This window comes from Anolis carolinensis, chromosome 2 (assembly GCF_035594765.1).
Source record: "Anolis carolinensis isolate JA03-04 chromosome 2, rAnoCar3.1.pri, whole genome shotgun sequence".
Lineage (NCBI taxonomy): Eukaryota > Metazoa > Chordata > Lepidosauria > Squamata > Dactyloidae > Anolis > Anolis carolinensis.
Window position 1 is genome coordinate 30,555,285 of NC_085842.1, and position 18,896 is coordinate 30,574,180.

The 18,896-nt window shown below is 42.4% G+C and overlaps 2 protein-coding genes across 2 annotated transcripts in view; one reads left to right on the forward strand and one right to left on the reverse strand.

Annotated features, from left to right (window-relative positions):
• abcf1 (ATP binding cassette subfamily F member 1) overlaps nt 1-6,141 on the reverse strand; it is a 54,817-nt gene extending 48,676 nt beyond the window's left edge. The window contains exon 1 of the mRNA XM_062969583.1: nt 5,950-6,141. Coding sequence (XP_062825653.1) covers nt 5,950-6,091 — 142 coding nt within the window. The 5' untranslated portion in view covers nt 6,092-6,141. The remainder of the gene's footprint in view (nt 1-5,949) is intronic.
• A 2,623-nt stretch (nt 6,142-8,764) lies between these two features.
• The window catches only part of gnl1 (G protein nucleolar 1 (putative)), a 38,529-nt gene continuing 28,397 nt past the window's right edge, over nt 8,765-18,896 (forward strand). The window contains exon 1 of the mRNA XM_003217943.4: nt 8,765-8,934. Within this exon, the coding sequence (XP_003217991.1) occupies nt 8,859-8,934 (76 nt within the window). The 5' untranslated portion in view covers nt 8,765-8,858. The remainder of the gene's footprint in view (nt 8,935-18,896) is intronic.

Below are 18,896 nucleotides of genomic sequence, written 5' to 3' on the forward strand. Positions count from 1 at the left end.
CATAGAGCACTGTGAACCCAAACACCTATGGATCTGGACCCAATTTGGAACACATACCTGATATGCCAAAATTTGATTACTGGAGGGGTTTGGGGGGAACTGACTGTCCTTTCTGGGAGTTGTAGTTCACCCACAACCAGAGAAACTGTGACCCCCACTGATGATGGACCTGGACCAAACTTGGCACACAGAACCCCATAACTAACTCAACTTTCTGGAGGGGTTTGAGAGGACTGACACAACATAGTGGGAGTTGTAGTTTACCCTACAGCCAGAGAGCACACTGACCCCACCGATGATGCATACAGAGCAAACTTGCCTAACATAACTTTAAATACTGATGGAGTTTCTCGGGATTAACCTGGCATGATGTCAGTTGTAGTTAATCCACAATCAAATGCATTTTATACAATAAAAATTTGACTTTTTGAAATATCCCTGGCAACACCAGGTACCTAAATTAGCATAAAAATAAAACACAATAGCATAAAAAGAAGCATGAACATTCTCAATTCACTGGACATTCTCAATGGAGAATCCAAGTACCTGGCAGAAAAGATATGCTTTAAATTTGTTTCCAAAATATGAGTCAGGAATGGAATACTAACTCACCAAAGAAGTGCATTCCATATTATTGTTACCTTTTTTGAACTAGATCAGGGGTCTTCAAACTTTTTAAGTGGAGGGCCAATTCACAGTCCCTCAGACTGTTGGAGGGCCAGACTACGATGAAATAGTCCAAAATTAGGATTGTTATTGTTGTGTACTTTCAAGTTGTTTCAGACTTAGGTCAACCCTAAGTCTAAAGTTTAGGACAGAGGCCAGGTCAATGACCTTGGAGGGCCGCATCCGGCCCATGGGTCTTAGTTTGGGGACCCCTGATCTAGATGATCTCATAAGACCATAGGTAAGCAAAGAGACCTCCAAAGACCATCTAGATGGTCTCATAAGACCATCGGTAAGGAAAGGGACCCTCAAAGGCCATCTAAATGATCTCATAAGGCCATCAGAAGACCATAGATAAGGAAAGGGACCCCCCAAAGGCCATCTAGACAATCTCATAAAACCATAGGTAAGGAAAGGGACCCTCAAAGGCCATCTAGATGGTTTCATAGGACTATGGGTAAGGAAAGTGACCTCCAAAAGCCATCTAGATGGTCTCATAAGGCCGTAGCTAAGCAAAGAGACCTTCAAAGACCATCTAGACGATCTCATAAGACGATAGGTAAGCAAAGAGACCTCCTAAAACCAGGTAGACTTAGGTCAACCATAAGTCTAAAGTTTAGGACAGGGGCCAGGTCAATGACCGGGCCTTAGTTTGGGGACCCCTGAACTAGATTATTCAACCTGAGGTATCCCAACGATCATTAAAAATAAAATCATAAAAACAACTGAAAACTCAAAGTCAAAATATTTTCAACCCATAGTCCAAACGATTCCTAAACAAGAAGTCTAAACCACAGCTTATAAATGAATAGCATGACATAATAGCCAGACTAAGAATAGGACAACTCAGATTCAAAACTACATTTAAACATGATGCTGACTGCACGATTCTAGACAAGTCTCTCCCATACTATCAAGTACTTTCTCCAATTTATCTCATACTATTGCTGTGATGATAAAATGTCTACTGACATCATTTTTAACAATCCACTTCTAACCATGAGCTGACAGCACCAGTTAAAAATCAAAAATAAAATATATTTAATATTGACTTGATTGCACCTCGATGCCTAGAACTAGGCTGTAAAACAATGACATTTATAATGGACAAAGATGAGATGATAATATATTTTCCCAAACTGGAAAACAAATTGTGTTTTCATTTTCCATTCAGATCACGTATGGGTAATTTTAGTGAATGGCAACACAGCCTTGCTAACTTTTGAGAAATGGTTTGTTAGAACTAGCAGAAGATGCTGATGCATTTCATTTTTTTAAAAAAGGCAGAGTAAGGACTTTCAGACATTGTAATATGCTTTGAGAGGGGGAAAGTGATTTACTAGTTAACTGTGGATGACGACAGGAAGCATACAACTCCTTTGTTGCAAGAGCTTCACAGGCAGCTTGTTTGTTCCAGGCACAATTCAAAGAATTATCTGTGGCTTACAAAGCCCTATACAATTGTTTGTCCCTCCATATTTTACGTTTCAATGTTTTGGATTTGATTCTTCAGGGATCTGGTTCAAAATAATATTTCTAGGAATATTAGGACCTCCAGTGTGATGCTATGATCAACATCCTACAGTCATACTGTAAAACCTTGGGGTTTTTTTTTTTTTGAGAAAACACCTCTCCAGGAAACTATAGGTCTTCCAATGTGATTTTATACTCAGTTTCCAGTGAAGGTTGACCATAGTCATGCTGGAAGATCTAGAAATTCCTAAATAGATGTTCCCTTGCATTAAAAAAAAAACAGCAATTCTTTTATTACAATTTTTCACTTTTTTCAAGTGTCCTGTGCCACTAACGCCAACAAGAGTGGAGGTATGATTGCATAGGTTGGATCTATGTAATCTGAAAGGCCATGTTTCCCTATAGGGACCTGTCCACATCTTGAGATCTCCTGAAAAGGATCTTTTCTCTGGCCCACCACCTGAACAGGTACATAGGTGAAAGCCCTCTTGTTGGCAGTTCTGGACCCCCTACTCTGGGGCCCCATCTACACTGCCATATAATCCAGTTTCTGAATCCAGATTATCTGCTTTGAACTGGATATGGCAGTGTAGGCTCATATAATCCAGTTCAAAGCAGGAAACATCTCCCTCCCTCTCTGGGTAGAGGAGCAAAAAGCTTAGTCCATCCCAGAAAAGCCTAAAGAAGCACCGAGCTCCTCTATTTTCTCAGTCATGGTGCTGCTTCTGACTTTTTTGAATGCTTGGCAGTGCACAAGGGCTGCCCCCCCCCCCCAGGGGGCATTGGTGTTTTCCCTTCTCTGTGAAAAGACCCTCAATTTATCCATGGGTCATATCCAAATCCATAATTTATACCTCAAAACAGGAGGCCAATGCATACATAAGTATATATAGTAAATTCTTCTTTTCCACTCATTGCCATGCCAGAAAGATTGCACTGTAGGCCAGGGTTGGCTCTACGTTTGAAGAGGCTGTTGGCAATGCGTTTGATAATGCTCAACTCTCCTCGGTGGATTGTACTGTCGAAGGCTTTCATGGCCAGAATTACTGTAGTGTTGCGGGGTTTCTGATCTGTTTGGCCATGTTCCGGCAGCATTTTCTCCTGACATTTCACCTGCATCTGTGGCTGGCATCTTCAGAGGATCTTCAGAGATGCTGCTAGAACATGGCCATACAGTCTGTAAACCACACAACACTCCAATTAGTATATTGCTGGATAGTATCATTACTACTGTGATCAGCTCCACACCATGGAATCAGTGAAAGTTGACCACAGAATTGCTTTGGATGGCCTAAAGAGTCTCAGACAGGTGTCCTCTCTAGAAATGAGTAGACAGTGGTTCCCAACCTTTGGGCCTCCAGGTGTTTTGGACTTAAAGCTCCCACAATTCCTAACAGCTGGTAAAATGGCTGGGATTTTTGGGAGTTGAAGTTCAAAACACCTGGAGGCCCAAAGGTTGGGAACCACTGGACTAGAGGAAGGTGACCATGGTGTCATATCGGAGGACCAAGATTCCTAGAAATAACATTTTAATCAAATCTGTGAATAATAAAATCTGCAAAAGTCAATCTTGCAAACGTGGAGGGACAGTTGGAATAGCAACATCAAGTAGGCTCAAGGGATCAGCAATAGACTTCACTGAGCACTTAATGTACATCTACACATTGTAGGACTAATGCACTTCGACAATAATTTTAACTACAATGGCTCATTGCTATGGAGCTTTAGTTTGGTGAGGTACCGGCCCTCTTTGGCACAGATAGCTAAAGACTTCATAAAACTACAGCTCTCATGATTTCATAGCTTTTAGCCATAGCAGTTAAAGTGGAGTCAAACTGCATTAATTCTACAGCAGGCATAGGCAAACTTGAAGTTTTGGACTTCAAACTCCCACAATTCCTAATAGCCAGGCTGTTAGGAATTGTGGGAGTTGAAGTCCAAAACACCTGGAGGGCTAAAGTTTGCCCATGCCTGTTCTACAGTGTAGAAACCCAGGAGCTACCCCCAAAGGCACATTAGCCTATCATGAACAGATAGTTGAGCAGCAAAATTAAAGGCATCAACACTAAAAAAAACCCTTTAGTCTCTTAATTAATCATCTTCAAATTGCAGGCCTCCAACTCTCAGAAGCCCTAGCAAGCTTGTTCAAAGGTCTGGAATTCTGGGAGTTGGAGGCCCAAACAGCTGGAGGGCCGCAGTTTGAAAACGCCTACTTTTCATTATGAAGCATCCTGTTTTCTGTGTGACTAAGCCCACATGTCTCCTCCTTCCAAATTCTCTTCTTCCAGCCGCAAGTAACCTGCTTTGCTTTTGCCCTTGTCTCATCTCACCCACACCCTGCTTCAATCCAGCCTCTCTGGTGGCTTTTATCCAAAATTACTTCCATCAGAATTCTACTCAAATTGTCCTCTTTTCATTGCCAAGTTTTCACTGCGCTTCAGTTTTTTGCTCATTAGACCTTTAAGAACTATCTAGCACACAGAAAATCATCAAACCTTTATACTGGAATGGAAAAGCAAAAGTAGGGGATTTATCTGTGAAAATTCTGCCTCTCCAATAGCTATAAAAAGGCCTATGGGCACTGCCAGGAAAAAATATATAATTAGTAACTCAAAAAGGTATTTAGTGTATGTTTGTTCTGTTGTCCGATTGGCTCCACTGCTAGTCTTCTACCCTACCTGTTTTCTTTAAGGCCCCATCTATGCTGAACATTTAATGTAGCCCGAAACTAACTTTAAACTGTGGCAGCCAGACAACAAACCTTAACTTTGAATTTATTTCAATGATTTGAAATGGGAATTTTTACAAACTATTTATATTTAAGCCTGTTTTAATGTTCGCACTTGTATACTTTAAATTATGTATTTATTTACTGCATTTTTACCCCGCTCTATCTCAATCCCAAAGGAGACTCAGAGTGGCTTCCAAATCGAAACAATTTGATGACACGATAAACATAAAGATACAGTACAGTATACATTATATATATGTGTGTGTGTGTGTGTATAGACACACACACACACACACATTAAGATCAATAAAAATCATAAAACTATAACAATCAATACATTAAATAAACTGTTAAAAGCACAAAGACCCAAAACCATAATTCAGGAGCCATTCCAATCATATTTCAGTCACTCCATAGCTGCTTCTTACACTGTGCTACTCTCCAAACACTTAAAATGGATATGCTGACATTTTAATGTTCAGCCGCTTTCAGTCCCTTTCGGTGGAGATAAAGTGGGGTATAAATAAATAAATAAAAATATATATCTATATAAACTCCCACAAATGTCTTAATGTCTGTATATTTGTATATTTTAAGTTGTTGTGCTGATGCTTTTATGTTAAGCCGCTTTGAGTCTCCTTCAGGGAAAATAAAGCAGAGTATAAATAAATAATATATATATATATATATACACACACACACACATATTCCCACAAAAGTGCACCCAGAAAAGGCCTTCGTGTGCATCAGTGCTCTGTGCTTTGTGCCATTCCCCATCCAGGCCTCAAACCGGTTTCAGGATATCCTTTGTAAACATCTGTACTGCAAATATATACGAACAAATGCACTTTAAATAAAGACTAAATTTACTTTCTCCCTCTAGGCCACGTCTGGGCAAACTTGGACCCTCCAAGTGTTTTGGACTTCAACTCCCACAATTCCTAACAGCCTACCGGCTGTTAGGAATTGTGGGAGTTGGAGTCCAAAATACTTGGAGGGCCCAAGTTTGCCCTTGACTACTGGGGCTGAGAGAGTGTGACTGGCCCAAGGTCCCTTTCAAGGCCCTTTAAATGCCCCACCTCCGGCCCCCTCCACGGGCCCGGCCTTCTTCTTCTCCTCCTCGTCCCCGATCCATTCCTCCTGGGCCTTGTGCGCCTTCCCTCCTTTCGGCATCGCTGGACTTCTCGCTTCCTTCTCCCCTGGAATCCTGGCTCCACACATGCACTGTGTGTGAGTACTGCGCCTGCGCGGACGATGACGCCGAGATAGTCTCTCAGCCAAGCATAGACGTCCAAGGGGCGCAAGCGGAAGTGCCGCGCTCCTCCAAACCATAGAGATGAAGCGGCTCCCTTTACCTTTTTCCGGAAGTGGTAGAGAGGTGCAATGACGTGGGCAGCTTTTTGGGACTCTCTTCCGCGCTGATTTAAAGGGCCAGTCAGTGCTGATATAAAGGGATGCATTTGAACTGTGAAATAAATGCTGCTTGACACTACTTTAATTGCAATGGCTTCCTGCTATAGAATCATGACATCCGCTGGGAAGCAGCGGCCAAGGACCAAGGCATTGACATCTCCAACCCATCTACTGTTCAGATATCAGCCAGCACGCCAACACCTTAAATCAAGAAATAGTTTTCTAAGATCTACAAAGATACTCTCGGGAACACCTCAGCAAGCGAGAGTCCAAAAGTGGCAGGCTAAAACCTGGAACCTCAAGCCATGGCTGATACCGAATGAGAGACTCCTTTCTGGGCACACACAACACTGGGCAACTTTGGAAGGCACTGAACAGACAGCACTCTGGCACCACGAGATGCAGAGCCAACCTTAAGAAATAGGGCCATAAAGTGGAGCCCATGACATGTGAGTGTGAAGAAGAGCAAACCACAGATAACCTATTACAATGCAGTCTGAGCCCTGCCACATGCACAATGGAGGGCCTTCTTATAGCAACACCAGAGGCACTCCAAGTGGCCAGCTGCTAGTCAAAGGACATTTACTATAATGCCTAATGTTTTTAACTTTATTTGTGTTTATAAATACATTAAATTATCAGATTTACCCTGAGGCCTCCCTCCTTTGGGCTCCAGGACATAAAACTGGGGCTTTTCCCTACCAAGTTCTTGTGGTGTTTAGGGAGATGGAGTAGGATTGCCTCGGGGTGGCCCCCGAAGTTGGTAGAGAAAAGCCCAAGTTTTATGTCCTGGAGCCCAAAGGAGGGAGGCCTCAGGGTAAATCTGATGATGTAACTAAACTCCACCAACTAAACTGCATACCTTATCTGAAAGAGGACCTCTCACAAAGTAGTACTTCTGATTTCTTGGGTATGTTATGTGCACTAAGCAACCATGGACTCCATGCAGAAGTGTCAGGAGTCTACCGGATACCATGCAGCTGTGGACAAGTATACATAGGGACCACCAAATGCAGCGCCCAAACAAGAGTCAAAGAACATGAAAGGCACTGCAGACTAATTCAACCAGAGAAATCAGCCATAGCAGAGCACTTGATGAACCAGCCTGGACACAGTATATTATTTGAGAACACAGAAATGCTTGACCACTCCAACAACTACCATGTCAGACTACACAGAGAAGCCATTGAAATCCACAAGCATGTGGGCAACTTCAACAGAAAGGAGGAAACCATGAAAATGAACAAAATCTGGCTACCAGTATTAAAAAACCCTAAAATCAAAACAGTAGATGGGAACTAACACTCTGAGGGCAGAGGAGCCCCAAGGACGGCTAATGACTGAACAAAGGATGCCCCCCAGGCAAGAGACAAAACCTTTCCAATGCTAATTAGGGTGATTAACTGAACCATTAATGCTGGATTCCCAGTGACAAAGGACTCTTGCCACACCCTGGACTCTCCACAGATATATACTTTTTCCTTTCCTTGCCTAGTTTATCCATGCAACACAGCCTCTGAGGATGCCTGCCATAGATGTGGGGGAAACGTCAGGAGATAATACTTCTGGAACATGGCCATACAGCTCGAAAGACATACAACAACCCTGTGACCCCGGCCATGAAAGCCTTCGACAACAAAACATTGACTACTAAAAAGCAGACTGCATTGGATAATCCAGAAAGTTGGATAAGCGAATGTTGGATTAGTGAGACTCTACTGTATTACTATATTAGTATCATATATTACTACTGTATATTGTATTATATATGACATTATTAGCATAATGCACAATAATATTCCTTATTGGATATTGTATTATTATTAATATAATAATAGTATTCCTATTGGATATTATAATACAGTAGTCTCACTTATCCAAGCTAAACGGGCCGGCAGAAGCTTGGATAAGCGAATATCTTGGATAAGGAGGGATTAAGGAAAAGCCTATTAAACATCAAATTAGGTTATGATTTTACAAATTAAGCACCAAAACATCATGTTATACAACAAATTTGACAGAAAAAGTAGTTCAATACGCAGTAATGTTATATTGTAATTACTGTATTTACGAATTTAGCACCAAAATATCATGATATATTGAAAACATTGACTACAAAAATGGCTTGGATAATCCAGAAGCTTGGATAAGCGAGACTCTACTGTACGTCATATTCCATTCCTATCGTAGAGGTAGAGCCGGAACACGCGTGCGCAGTGGCGCTCTCGTGCACCCTCGCAAAGACCCCGCCCCCTTTCCAAGAGCATAACATCCCACGCTTTCGTCCCCGCCCCCTTTCCGTTAGACCCGAATGGTTTCTCCCAGCCACCCCTCTCCTTCAACTTTTTCGTCCATCCCCTTCCTTTATGTCACGAAGGCTCTCATTCTTCATTTCCAAACGCCACGCCCCTTTCCTTGTGGCCACGCCCCATGCTCTTCCTGATTGGTCCCTCTTCTCCCCGCCGAGGAGTAATTTCCCTTTAAGCTCCTCCTCCCCTTCTCTTGCTTCGGGGGCTGCGAGTCGGTCCTGCTGCTGAGGAGAAGGAGGAGGAGGGTACGGTGTCCGGGATAGGACATGCCCCGCAAGAGGCCGTTCAGCGCCAAGCAGAAGAAGAAACAACTGCAGGACAAACGGGAGCGCAAGCGGCAGGGTGAGGAGAAGCCGTAGGAAAAGGGGGCGGGGGCGGGACCCCAGGAAGTGGACCCCTCCTCTTTCCTTGGAGATGTTGGGACATCCCATTCCCCAGTTGAGGGAGTTGGAACATTCCATTTTCCAGTTGTGGGGGGGGGGCGTTGGGTTTGGAACAGTCCATTCCCCTGTCTTGGGAGGTTTGGTGCAGTACTGGGATCCTTACCTTTTCCCCCTCCTCTTGAAACGTCTTCCAATTTTTATTATTACGTCTTGGATGATTGATAGGCAGGTTGATAGTTCCCGTTATCGTGGCAACATCTGGAAGTCGTGATCAACACCCCCCTAAATATGTGGGTGGTGTGGGCCACTCCTTCTCCTTGAAACAGTAAGGCTGGTGGAAAGGAGAGAGCTCATATATGACCTCTATCTTGTCTCCATCAGAAAATAATCACTATTGGGACCTAGAAAAATTGGCTGCAATGGATACAGCATAATTAGAAAATGCAGTCGTAATAAAATATATAAAATTACACCATTCCTTCTTTTGGACCCAGTGAGTGGGTGGGTGGTGAGTCAGGGGGTGTGTCTACACTGTAGAATTAATGCAGTTTGACATCACTTTAAGTCAATGTGATTGGGCCATGGGAGTTGCAGTTTTGCAAAGTCTGCCAAAACAAATTCCCAAGATTCCATAGCATTGAGCCAAGTCAATTGTCGTGGTGTCAACCTGCCGTACTAATGCATTGTACATGCACCTGGGCATTTCATAACCTGTATGGAATTGATTAATCCTTTTCCTAAAACTATTTTTAGTCTATATCAGGCATGGGCAAACTCTGGCCCTCCGGGTGTTTTGGACTTCAACTCCCACAATTCCTAACAGCTGACATTTCGCCCACATCTATGGCAAGCATCCTCAGTGCTAATCAAGGGGGTCAGTTGCAACATTCTCATTTGCCTCCAACAGACAAGAGTTCCTTCTCCTACCCTTTCCATTCCACAGATATAAACCTCACTTGTCTAGTTTCCAACAGACCTCACAACCTCTCGGGATGCCTGCCATAGATGTGGGCGGAACGTCAGGAGAGAATACTTCTAGAACATGGCCATGCAGCCCGGAAAACACAAAACAACCCTGTGATTCCAGCCATGAAAGTCTTCAAGAACATAATATAATACTAATAATAATACCATATAGTATATAATATTTTTCTGATATAATAATACTAATATATTAAACATAATACTACTGATAATATATAAAAATATATATGATATACTTTTTAAAAGTTGTAATGTTTTTGATTGTGGGCCGCTTTGAGTCTCCACATGGAAAGATAAAGCAAGATATAAATAAAAATAAAAAGTCAATTAAAATAATTTAAAATACTTTAAAGAATAATCAAATTTTCCCCTTGTATGCTTAAAACAACTTCATTTCTCTTAACTTTCTAAGGAAAGGTGACCTAACATTTTAAAAAGAGGTGTTCCACAGTCAGTAATGCAAAGTTACAGCGCTCTCGTTCCAACTCCCCAAAATAGTTTATCCTCCAGCTTTTGAATCTATGTCTAGGAGAAAGTTGACCCTGAACTTGTTAAAGAAAGCAATAGCCCTTTATTTCGATTCCTCCCTTTTAGCTTTAATCAGAATAAATCTGTCGTTTCTGGCCTGAAATGGCTGGATAATGACATTTGTAAGGCAAAGGATTATTCTGTCATTGCAAAGCATTGAAGTGTCTGCTGGATTTCTTTGTACAGCAAACATCTGCAGTGCAGTTATATCATCCTCTCTTTTTCTCCCACCTGTTTTAATAGAATGTCATCTCTCCTCCAATATATCTGGAACGGCTCATCCATGTCTACCACTGTTGGGGAGAAAGAAATAAGAAAATGTGCGACCATTTGTTCTCTCTGTTTTTAATCCTGATTTTTGCATCTCCCCAGAAATGTGCAGACATATCAAATATGTATTTACTTAAAATTATGGCTAGATTTGTCTAGTGGGCATGCTTCCAGAGTAGGAATTTATGGAAGAGAAGGTATGGATGTTGCACTGTAGAAGTAATGCAGTTTGACAGCACTCGAACTGCCATGGCTTGATGTAGTGAAATCATGAGATTTGTAGTTTGGTGAGGCACCAGCATGTTTTAGCAGAGAAGGCTAAAGACCTTGTAAAGCTACAACTCCCATTATTCCATAGCAATGAGCCATGGTAACCAAAGTGGTGCCAAACTGCATTCATTCTACAGTGTAGATGCAGCTCAGTGGACAGCTTTAAACAATTCACTTTCTTTCATAAAGTTACTGTGAGAATATTAACTGTATAGTGTGTGTTAACAGCAGGGAGGTCATGGTTTTGATTTCTTAAAAGGATGGATAAAATAAAAATGTAATTCACATAAGAGAATCGGGGTGATGGGAAAGTTGTCAAGAACTCAGTTTATTAAAATTGTCAAAAATAGTAACTCTTATTAATAAGATTGTTGTTGGATTGCAATCTGCTTCATGCCTTACTGTCCACAAGGCAGGCAGGAATTGCAGCCTGGTATTTGAAGGCCTGCTTATTCTACACCCCTATGGGTGCATTTGCCCTGTAGAATTAATACAGTTTGAAACCACTTTAAGTCCCATGATTCAATGCCATGGAATCATGGGAGTTGTAGTTTTTCAAGGTTTCTGTTATGGTATTATATATAATACTACATACCATATAGGCAGTCTCCAAGTTATGAACAAGGTAGGTTCTGTAGGTTTGTTCTTATGTTGAACTTGTTTGTACATCGGAGCAGGTATGAGCTTTGGATAGCATAAGGAAGGGTTAACACCCAAGGTTTTTGTTTTGCTATCTGTGCCCCTTTTCAGAAGATTTCATCTCACTTTCTGTCACTGTGATAATTGGATTTTGAAAAAAAATGGCTTGTTGTGGAAACAACGATTGGTGATAAAGCTGCAGTGGAAGCACCTTTTCCCCCATGATAACTTTTTCAGGAGTGAATTTCCCTTCTGAGGGATAAATTTCTCTCACTTCCTGTTGTCTCACCCCTTTCTTAACTGTGAGTTGTTTGCAAGTCAGATGTTTGTAACTTGAGGACTGCTTGTATTTGTTGACTGCTTGGAAGAAGGTAAATCACTTATGAGATTTTCCACTGAAGGTGCCAGGTTAAAGTGATGGTCCTAAGGCATTAATGAAACTTCAATATGACCGCCACCATGTCGTTGTGGCAAGGTGTTTTATGTTGGTCACAGAGAGCGATATGGAGCCCATCACATTGAACTGAGTCCAGCTGCTGTGCATGAGAGATCATGAGCAGTTTGATAAATCTTCTCCTTTTGCTATCCTTGCTCAGGACCGTAGAAATAAGAAAGCTGCCAATCACATCCTGGGTGACTTGCATTCAGTTTGCTGGTCTGCAGGCTGGATGTGAATTTACAATTAATGGGTTCAAATGGCAGGAAAAGAGATTTCACCTAAACATTAGGAAGAACTTCCTGACAGTGAAATATGCTGCTTCCTTGGATTGTGGTGGAGTCTCCTTCTCTGGAGGTTTTTAAGCAGAGGCTGGATGTTCATCTGTCAGGGGTGCTTTGATTGTGTGTATCTGCATGGCAAATAGGGTTGGGCTGGATGACCCTTGGGGTCTCTTCCAACGCTATGATTTTATGAACCGCATCTTACAATCTTAAACACAGATTGACTGAAACTACAGCAGTATAACTCTGCCAACAAACCAGAGGAAAAGGACCAGGAATACAGTGAACAAAAAGGAAGTTGGGCACTGGAGAAAAAGGCTGTTTAGAACTGATAGATTTTGTCTGTTTTCCATTACCAGTGTCATAGGAAAAAAGTGCAACCATTACAAATTTAAGCCACTTGAGGAGCATCTACTCTGTAGAATTAATGCAGTTTGATACCACTTGAAATTCCATGGCTCAATACTATTGAATCCTCGTAGTTGTGATTTGGTGAGGCACTGGCACTCTTTGGCAGAAAAAGCTAAAGACTACAACTTGTAAAGACTACTTGTAAGACTACAACTCCCCTGATTCCAAAGCATTGAGCCATGGCACTTCAAATGGTGTTAAAGACCAGTTAAAGACTACTGATGGGAAAGGCTTGCATTCTCAACCTACAACTGAGGATCTCTCCTTGGCCTATAGCAGGCCTGAACAAGACACCGGCCAAAAGGAGCTGCCAACTTTCCCCTCTATATTTTTGACAGAAGAGCCACCCACCAGAAACCAAAGCCCCATTGTCATCCAGGAGAATTGCACCTGGTTTGAAGCTCGTGCTGCCTGTCAGGCCCGAGGTTGGATTCTGGCTGAGGGAGTTGCACTCCAGGAGGGTTTGAAGGCTTGGCTGGGGTTGCATCACCATGGGCTGTGGGGCTACTGGGTTTGGGCTGATGGGAGCCCTGTGGAGGAAGACTCTCAGAGATGGGGAGAAGGAGAACCAAATGATCCCATATGGGGAAACTGCGGGGCGGGAGTAGGCACTGGAGATGGAGTAAAATGGGAGGATGAGTGTTGTGGGCAGAAGCTGTATTATGTGTGTGAATAGGGCAGACTCAGACCTTGGAGGAAGGCCCGGGCTGTGGTGCAGGCGGGAGAGCAAGCCAGTGCAATTAACTGCAACGAATCACTCTGACCAGGAGGTCATGAGTTCGAGCCCCGCTCGGAGCCTATGTTTGTTTGTCTTTGTTCTATGTTAAAAGGCATTGAATGTTTGCCTATATGTGTAATGTGATCCGCCCTGAGTCCCCTTCGGGGTGAGAAGGGCGGAATATAAATGCTGTAAATAAATAAAAAATAAATAAAGTGCATTAATTCTACAGTGGAGATGCACCCAAGGTCAAGGTGGCTGCCATAGTTAAGGTGCACATCAAATCATATTGACGAATGTCGTGGAAAATCTTACAAGCATTTTGCCTTCTTCCAGACAGTTTTTTTTTTGGGAGGGGCGGGACTAACCATTAACTGTTCTTTTATAACAGTCTTATTTGGCTAATAATAGGGGTAGCCTGGTCAATGCTATTCCACATCCTGTATATGTACTCTGTTTTGTTTACTTGGGTCTGTCGCTTCTCTCCTTTCTGAATCAGAACCCTCAGAAATGCTTTCCCCTCTAAAGTCAGGGGTACAAGTCTTCTGAATCATTGGTAAGATTATGGCATTTCAACAGAAAATTCACATTAAAAACAAAAGTAAGTCTGTCATAGTGTTGTTGAGTCATAGGACATCGTAGCTGCATCTACACTAAAGCCATTCATCCCAGCCCAGGACTCTCATTTTTGATGCAGTGATATTTAAAAATAGCCGCTGTGGTTCAGAGTACTAAGAGGTTTTCCTGCTCTCTGGAAGGTTTTGTTGACAGTGGCATCTTTGGCAGATAGGAGGTGTGTTGAGTAAGCTGGGAAAGTTCATTATGAAGCAGAGTAGTGGCAAAAAGAGGGGCATCTCTGTGAAAAAGGGAGATTGAGAGAGAAGATTTGTACTTAGACTGCTACTGTGGGAACTGATCTGGAAACACTTTGAAAGAGAAGTGCTGAGCTTCCATGACAAGCAGGCCTTACGATGGAAGGGGGAAAGCTTTATGGGGGGATTTGAATTGTGTGCTAATGGTCCTGAAATAACACTGCGGAGAATTAAACAGGCAGCTGGCTTGAGTAGAAGTGTTTAATAGCATTCCCATAAGAGAGTGTCACTCGATGGGAAACAGAAGCGTGCGTGGGTACCTCTGGGTGCATCTACAATTCTACATTGTCAAACTAATGCAATTTGACTCCACTTTGAACTGCCATGGCCCAATGCGATGGGATCCTGGGAACTGTAGTTTTGAGAGACCCCAGCACTCTTTGACGGAGAAGGCTGAAAATGTGTTGTCAAAGGCTTTCATGACCGGAATCACAGGGTTGTTGTGTGTTTTCCGGGCTGTATGGCCATGTTCCAGATCCATTCTCTCCTGACGTTTCGCCCACATCTATGGCAGGCATCCTCAGAGGTTGTGAGGTATATTGTAGTTTTGCTGAAGATCTTGCAAAACTACAACTCTCGTCTTTACAGCATTAAGCTATGGCAGTTCAAATGTCATCCAGCTGTGTTAATTCTCCAGTGTAGATGCACCCCCCCCCCCCAGGATATGAGATATTTTAGAAAGAGGAAAGGAATACTGTATCACCCATTAGATTTCATCTTTGTAGGTTACTTTGCTCTGTCACCACCTTCTTAATTATTGCTCCGCAAAACCTCAACTTAGTTATATAAGTCTGGCTGTTTCACTGGCAAGCCTTTTGCGTGCTCTGAAATGTTTGAGTTTGTCTCAAATAGTGGATCTGTTATATAGCCTGATAGTGGGAAACGTGGTTAAGTGAAGAGTGCATGGGGTGAGAGTGGCTAGGGATCCTTAATGAAATTCAGAATCCTCCCTCCGCTTCTGGCTAAATCGTGCCCCTTCTGCTAAGTGGAGCTTGTCTGGGCCTCTCTCATTGATGGCTTGGTGCCCGCAGGCAAAACTTTCCTTATTAAAACAGGAGCTTATCCTACAAACGCGGGGTTGTTTTCTTCCCTGCTGTGCCTTTTAACCTGTCTTTTACCATGCTGCTGTTTAAAACCAGAGGCTTTAAAAATATATTCCTACTAGATTTTTAGGCATGTCTTATTTTTTTCTTGGCTGTGTTCTTTTCCTCTTGTGGATTTTGTCCCTGCTTAGCCACCTTGGACATCTCTTCTGGAAAGGTGGGACCCAAAGGTAAGGGTTCCTATTGCAAAAGCAGATTTGACAACTCTGCTTCCGCCACCTGATATTCAGAAAGTTACAACTGATGGTTGCATCTACTCTGCAGAGTTAATGCAGTTTGACACCACTTTAATGATGATGGCTCAGTGCTATAGAATCCTAGTGAGTTGTAGTTTTACAAGGTCTTTACCTTCTCTGTCAGTAGCACCCAGTGGCGCAATGGGTAAAAGCCTTGTGCTGGCAGGACTGCTGATCAGAAGGTCGGCAGTTTGAATCTGGGGAGCGGGCTGAGCTCCCGTCTGTCAGCTCCAGCATCCCATGCGGCACATAAGAGAAGCCTCCCACAGAATGGTAAAACACCCTGGGCAATGTCCTTGCAGTTGGCCAGTTCTCTCATACCAGAAGTGACTTGCAGTTTCTCAAGTCACTCCTGACATGATTTTTTTTTTTCTGTTGAAGAGTGCTGGTGCGTCATCGAACTACAGATCCCAGGATTCCATAGAACTGAGCTATGGCAGTTAAAGTAATGTCAGACTGCATTAATTCTACAATATAGATGCACCCTTTGTTTTCACTACATATGTTTAGAATTGAGCAATGCTTCAAACGCCTGATGGGAAATTTCGCAACAGTTACAGATTATCTCTGGGTCTGCCTGTTTTGGCTTGGTCCTGCTTCGTGCACTTATCCCCATCCACTACTGGTTACTAGTCTCAGATATCGTTCCCAGATTTTGGTATTTGTCATCATATTGCTAAGCTTATAAATCACATTTGTTCAACTGCAATCACTTTTCATGGGAATAAGAACGCAAAGGCTGGCTCTTGTTACTAGACCTGTGTTATGACTGTTCATTGTGTATTATTATACGTACATCTTATGTGACTTTATTCTGAAAACAATTCTAAACATGTGGCAACTATCACAGATTTCCTCTTTGGAAACGTGAATTAACTTCAGCATCTACATTGTAGAATGTATGGTGCTATGTTTGGAATGTGTATAATATTGTTATGAAATATATTTTGAATTCAAAGGAAATTAAAGTAGCTGACAACTTTGAAAAAAAATACAATTAAAACATACAGAAGGTAAATATTAAAACAATTTGTTCCAGACATTTATGGAAGAGGAACTGGAACAAAAGTACATGTAAACTGAGGACGATATTTTAGGAAGCCTATGTGGTAGCTCTCTTTCTCTGAAAATGCTGGTACAAAATTGTATTTAATTTTGTCACTTTGAATTATTTCTTAATTTAATTTAATTTGAAGTTTCAATGATTTGATAAAGCGTTTCAGTTATGTAGATTGCGTAATTGAACTTTAACATGAGTTTGTGTGTGTTATCTACATTGGGTTTCATGGTATTGTACGACATCTTGAGTCACAATACTGAGGAACGGATGGGATATAATGATAATTATTATTAGAAACAAGGAAACCTATGGACAAAGTATGGTTGTCACAAGGGGATTATGTGCCATTGTGCAGCTCTGTGCAAATGTGTGGACCCTGATATAGCATGAAGAGCTTGAGACAGTATTTTTGGATTTGTTGTTTGTTGAATTTGTTGTGTGCCTTCAAGTTGTTTTGACTTCTGTCGCCCCTAAAGTGAACTTACTGTGGTGTTTTCTTTGCAAGATTTATTCAGAAGAAGTTTGTCATTGCCTTTTTCTTCAGCTGAGAGAGTGTGACCTGCCCAAGGTCCGTGGCTGAGCAGGGATTCAAACTCATGTCTCCCAAACTCCTTTGTCCTATATCCAAGCCATTACCTCACATTGCATTGGACTACAGTTTCCCAGTATCCCTAGGCATGTGAATTCTGGTAATCCAGAAAAACAACTCCTTTAAAAAATAGTCACCCAATACATGGTGAAGTGGACTTATTTCTCTATCTGTTCAAAGAAGTAGCTGTGTTATCTCTTGCGACATAAAAAGAAGGGAAGGTGGAGGAAGAAAAATAAATGAGGCAGCATTTTTAGGACTGAGTTGTGTTTTTTTCCAGGGATGTAAACCTACTTTTTTCAGATGCAGAATAGATGCTTTTGCAAGGTCATCCAACATGATAACCTCCAATTCTCTGTTGGAATCTCTCTTGTGAGCCCTGTATAGCTTTCTATCTATATATGTGCGCGTATATTTACTTTCCTCCTCCTCTCACTGACCTCTTCCCCCAGCCTGGCGAGGCAGATATGGGCTGGGAAAAGCTGATAGCAAGCTCATCCAGCCCTTCGGGTGCAGCCAAATACTCCCACTGTTGAGCTCCTTCTTTCACTATAGCATGTCAAAATCCTATAGAACAGACGGTGTGTTGCAACATGGCTTCATAACTCCAGGTGTTCTTGGAAGACTCGGATTATCTAGATCTGGCGTAGTCTGGTTTTAATCTGGGACATGAAACTGAAACAGCCACGGTCACTGTAGTGGATGATCTATGCCGGGAACTGGACAGGGGGAGTGTGTCCCTGTTAGTTCTGCTGGACCTCTCAGTGGCCTTCAATACCATAGACCACTGTATCCTTCTGGGATGCCTTGTGGAAATGGGTCTTGGAGGTATTGTTCTACAGTGGCTCTGGTCCTTTTTGGAGGGCCGTTCCCAGGATGTGTTGTTGGGGGACACCTGCTTGACCCCATAGCCTTTGTCCTGTGGGGGTCCCACAGGGTTCAGTACTGTCTCCCATGTTGTTTGACATCTACATGAAGCCGTTGGGAGAGATCATCTGGAGTTTTGGAGTTCGATATCATCTGTACACAGTTGACATTCAGCTCTCTTACTCCTTTTCCACCTGCTACTAAGGAGGCTGTTCAGGCCCTTAGTATTGAAAGCATTGTGTAAATTAATATAAAAGTGATAAAAATAGAAGGAGCACAAACACCTGAATATCTTTGGACCAAAAACAGGCAACAGCGACTGCATTGTCTGTAGCCTCAAACAATTATTCCTCTGTACATGAGGCAGGACATTGTGGACAAGCATACAGATGCGGAGCTGTTTGTTCTGCTCCACAGTCGCAGAAGGTGGAGGATTCTTTTAGGTAGTGCCATTTTGCCAGGTTGTCTTTTGATCTGCCCACTCCACTTCTGAGTCTGTTCAGGGACTTCCAAGTTTTCTATTCTTGGTTTGCCCCTGGAGGCAGACCCTGGGGGGGGGCATCCAATTGGGATTTCCATGTTTAGCTGCCCAGAGGGATACTCTTGCTGTTGCTGGGTAAACATTAAGAGGAATGTTGGTTCTCATGAGATGTT